The sequence below is a fragment of the Lactuca saligna genome, chromosome 8 (genome assembly GCF_052625555.1).
Source record: "Lactuca saligna cultivar CGN05327 chromosome 8, ASM5262555v1, whole genome shotgun sequence".
Taxonomy (NCBI): Eukaryota; Viridiplantae; Streptophyta; class Magnoliopsida; order Asterales; family Asteraceae; genus Lactuca; species Lactuca saligna.
Window position 1 is genome coordinate 245,521,366 of NC_136424.1, and position 4,789 is coordinate 245,526,154.

The 4,789-nt window shown below is 29.7% G+C and overlaps 1 protein-coding gene across 1 annotated transcript; it reads left to right on the top strand.

The window, feature by feature from the left end:
• Positions 1–308: 308 nt before the first annotated feature.
• LOC145011397 (multidrug resistance protein) lies at positions 309–4,068 on the top strand. The gene is made up of 6 exons (XM_078970106.1): positions 309–651; positions 1,477–1,614; positions 2,692–2,778; positions 2,865–2,912; positions 3,461–3,603; positions 3,803–4,068. The coding sequence occupies exons 1-6, from the start codon at positions 367–369 to the stop codon at positions 3,813–3,815; spliced, it is 714 nt and encodes a 237-aa protein (XP_078826232.1). The 5' UTR covers positions 309–366; the 3' UTR covers positions 3,816–4,068.
• The last annotated feature ends 721 nt before the right edge of the window (positions 4,069–4,789 follow it).

A 4,789-nucleotide genomic window follows, 5' to 3' on the forward strand; every position in this document is an offset into this window, starting at 1 on the left:
TAAATAAAGAAAATAAAAAACTGATATTTAGAGAATTAAAAAAACTATAAACAACTTAAATAGAAAAACTAATATTTAAAATAAATAAAAACAACAAAAAACTGAAAAATATAAGAAAAATGAAAAAAATACTATTAAATATTTTTTTTCCTATAACCAGAACTCGAAAAAAAAAATATTAATTTTTGCTTTTTTTTTTTTTTAATTTTATTTTATTTTATTTTATTTTTTTTTTCGAGTCGTCCCACTTGAGGTCTTGCTTCCTCCACGTGTTTGGTGGATAAAGTAACTATATATTCGTTGTGTTTCTTCAACAAATTTACATAATTCTGGATAACAGAGAAGAAGATAACTCTAACTACAACAATGGAGGTATGTATGTCTCTGAAAGCACACGCACTGGTTCCAAAAACCTCCATCAACTCCAAGAATCTAAGAACAATCGATGATTCCAACCTAATCAGACACTCGTTTTGTTCATCGCAAATTCAAAGGAAGCAGCAGCAGAATCAAGGAAAGAGATTAATGGTGGTTGAAGCAAAAGGGAAAAAAGGAATGCAAGCTCGTCAGTTCCAACGCCCAATGCCTGCTATGCCCAAAATTGAAGACGATGGCAACCCTAGATTCGTCATATTCATCCGTATGGCCAATGTTAGTATTATCTTTCCCTTACTTGATATCCCTATCAATCAAAACCCATCATCGAATTTGTTGTAGCTAAAATCACAACTAAAACAGGAGCTACGCTTTTGATTTTGACATTAATCAAAATTGCTATGAGTAACTATGAGTAATTATGAGTGATTTCTACTATTTTTTGGTCAACTCCAAGTGTTTATTTTAGGACAGATTGCAATAAACAACAAGATGCTTTCACTTCAAACCATTATCGAAACGATTCAGCTAGAATATCAAATTTCATATGCTCCACATCAAAAAAAGCTGTTAAAGGCGATATTTTGTTGTATTTTTTCTTTTTTCTTTTTGTATATTGATTTGATTGTATTTTTGTTCTTTTTGTATTTTTTTTGTATTGTTTTAGGAATGTTTCCAAGTAAAGAGGGTCTGAGAAGGTAGATCAGCATAAGCAACATGTTCTTCAAGTTCTTGTTCATAGTTTTCCACCTAAATCAACATTTTAAGTGTTAGGTGGTGTTTTAGTAGCAATATATATAACCCATTATAGCAGTAAAATTTGAAAAATCTAACCCAATTATAGCAGTAAAATTTAATTTGTATTTTTTGGTAGATTTTTCAAAATGTCATGTGCTATTTGTTGCTTTTAACTCGCTCGAAAAAATGAAAGTATAAATAGCTATGTACTTTCATTAATTTGTTTATTACAACATTCTACTTCCATTTCTTTCTACCATAGCATTATACTTTGAAATACAAATTATATTTTGTTTCAATAGTCGAATATATTTTTCACAGTATAATGTCCTAATAAGAAAAAATATATATAAATCTCCACAGGTTTATTTGTGGTACCCCGTGAGTATTGTAGCGGGTGGCACAACCGCAAAGATCCTAATTGCTGGTAAAGATAATTTTGTTGGGAAGTACATATACAAAGACACACTATCAAAAAATCTTGCAGGAGTTATTTACAAAGTAAGTTCTACATAACCAACATTTTATTACAACCATTAATACTTCCTAAAAGTAGAATCTCCGGAAAAGTCTTAATATTTCACCCTAATTTACAAAAAAGTCCAAAACTAAAATTTGTTTATGAAAAAGTCTCAATTACCGTTAAAAACAACGATTTGACCATTTTTTCTCGGTTTGCCAGTTTTATTACTTACCCGGTTCCATTAAAGTCTTATTATTTTACTATAATTTACGAATAAGTCCCAAATTAAAATTAAGTGATGATTGAACATTTTTCTCCATGTAACATACATATTACTAGTGTCATTATTGATGTGGACGCATAGTCATTAAATGAGCTGATGATATGGATATGTTGGGTTATATAATGTTATGTTTACCAAAAAAAATGATATCATGATCTATTGTATATTTTTTGAAATATAAAATGCATCCAACGAAAATTGCAATAATTATATAAACTAGCATCAAATTTGTCATCTTTAAGTTTATAAAAAATTTCAAATTATCTATCTAATCTTATGTAACCCATTATATCTATCTCATCAGCTCATTTCCCGCCCTTTTTCACAAAAATACGTATTTTACAGGTTTCATTGCTGACCTGGATACATAATCATAAATGAGCTGCTGATATGGATATCAAATTTTATAGTAAACGTAGCATTATATAACCCATTATATTCATCTTATCAGCTAATTTAATGATTAGACGTCCAGATCAGCAATGAACCTGGTAAAATGTATGTTAAATGGAGAAAGGGCTAAGGCATTACTTAATTTTATTTTGGGACTTATTCGTAAATTATGGTAAAATAATGGGATTTTAATGAAACTGATAAACCGGGAAGAATAGGTCAAATCGTCATTTTCACCGGTAATTGGAACTTTTTCGTAAACATATTTTAGTTTGGGGTTTTTTCATAAATTACGGTAAAATATTAGGACTTTTCTGAAGGTTTCCATTTATTAAAACAACTGCATTGTTGCTTTAGTGGTATACTTTTTGTAATCATATTTAATATATTGGATATTAAAAAAAGGCAAATGTCTACTTGTTTTTTGTAACTGCAAAAGGATGAGAAGGAAGTTCAAAAGACAGCAATTCGACAGCATCGTGTGTTACGCTCAGCTACCGAATTTCGTTATGGATACAAACTTGTGGTATGTTTTTTTTTACATAAATATTAATTTTTTTTTAAAAATTATCATTGTCAAATTGTCCTCTTAATAATTGTATGATTATCCAGGAAGGTACCAACATAAGAGCAGCACTTGCAAGCAATGATGTTATCGAGGTATTTATGCATAAAATTATACAAAAGTTTTCAAAAAACAAAAGGGTGTTGCTATTAAGACACCATATTAAAGTCAATCTATAATAAACTGTTTATAATTTACTTTTCCGAAAAACAATGCAAATTCAACCAATAAAACAATTTGAAAAATCAAATAGGGTGTCTATATGAAAAAATGAAGTGTCTTTTTAGTCAACCCCAAACAAAAATATCTGAAATCAAGTTCCACCTAGGTAGCTTAGGTGCTGTTTATTTTTGGGGTTGGCTAATAGGGACATGACTAGGGCTTGTTTCTTTTAATCCCATGGTAAAATCTTGAATGGATAAATGATATTGAATGAATAAACGATGTTACCCTTTTCTCTAGAAATGATTATTTATATGCTATAAACTGAAGTTAAAAATCATAAAAATTAAAAAGAAAAACTCAAATACTAAAAAATTATATATATTTTTTATAAATAATGATACTTAACGCAGAAAGATCTATTTATAAAGAAAGTCTTGAATCATAACTTTCTAACAGTTGAAATCTTAATCATTTTCAGCTCCCAACAAAAGCCGAATTGAAAACCGTGTTGGATAAAGTTATAGATTTCTTTGGGGATGCCAAAGAGTCGTTTGGGAAATTGACTGAACTAAACTCAACATCTGACACAGAGTCCGAGGAAACAGCTAGTGAAAAACCCAAGTGAGTCTTATAATTTCTGTTATTTTGATAAATGATGTTTAAAAATGAAAGGATGCTTAAGGAAACGAGATAGAAAAAATAAATAAGTGCAAATTTGTAGAAAGCTTTGGAACTTGTCTCTATTAAGTTTCTTAAGTAAAACAAAACAACCAAAGTTTAATTATAACACAAAAATATTTTTACCACCGATGGTCAACAGGGTCAAAAGCTGAACGTGAAGGAAGAAGAAGAGCAAAATGTGGACTCACCATACCAGCTTTACAAGCAAAGGACACGCTTATGAGGTTTTGTATACGAAAATATGTCGCATTTTTTTGTTTCAAATCTGTGCTCGATAGATTGATGCTTGAAAATTATTTGTCAATAGTACATAATTTTTGTTCCCTTGGAATGCTTAAGCGGCTGGTTGATAACCTCTTAATGGTTTTGTTCTGAATCAATCAATACTCAACATGTTTGATACAACCTCTGAAACTTATTATTTTTAACCATTAAGAAGTTGGAATCATTCAACACTAAATGGTTTGATTTTATTAGACAATCTCACAATCCTATTCTTTCTAAGGCCACAAGGTGTGCAGCGGGAAAAGAGAAAGGTGTGGAAAAATAATGGGGAGTCTATCCTAACTCTCTCTTCTCATGTGATTGGTTAAATATTTTTTAAAAAAATCAGCTTTTTAATATTTATTAAATTATATACATACTAAAAAATTATAAAAAATATATCAAAATCTATGGTGTCTAATTCCATACAATATGAATATAATATTTGTATAAATATATATTTAAAAAAAAAAGTGAAACATCTTTTCTATACATACCTTGGGTTTTGGTGATGTAAAGAAAAGTAACAGAAAAACAGATGTTGTGGGTAAAAATTAAGAGATTTTTCCTGCAAGCATCCTCGAGTTCAATGAAGTTTTTGATCATAATGATGAAGAGGGTATTTACACAGATTGGTCCAAGGATGTTTGAAGCCCAGACAAAATAAAAAATGACGCCATTAACATTAAAAGTTTATTTTAGTAAAGTAGGACAACATTTTCGGTAAATTTTATTACTTAAAAAAGATATTACAGTGGCAATGGCAGACCGAGGACTTCCCACTAGGGATGCAAACGGGCTTAATTGATCCTAAGTCTAACAATGCTTGATCTTGGCTCTTTTAAGATTATAAAAGCTCGAG

Coding starts and splice junctions, on each gene's coding strand:
- LOC145011397 (XM_078970106.1), top strand. CDS start 367: ATGGAGGTATGTATGTCTCTGAAAGCACACGCACTGGTTCCAAAAACC. Junction 2,779..2,864: donor GTTATGGATACAAACTTGTG/GTATGTTTTTTT, acceptor ATGATTATCCAG/GAAGGTACCAACATAAGAGC. Junction 2,913..3,460: donor CAAGCAATGATGTTATCGAG/GTATTTATGCAT, acceptor AATCATTTTCAG/CTCCCAACAAAAGCCGAATT.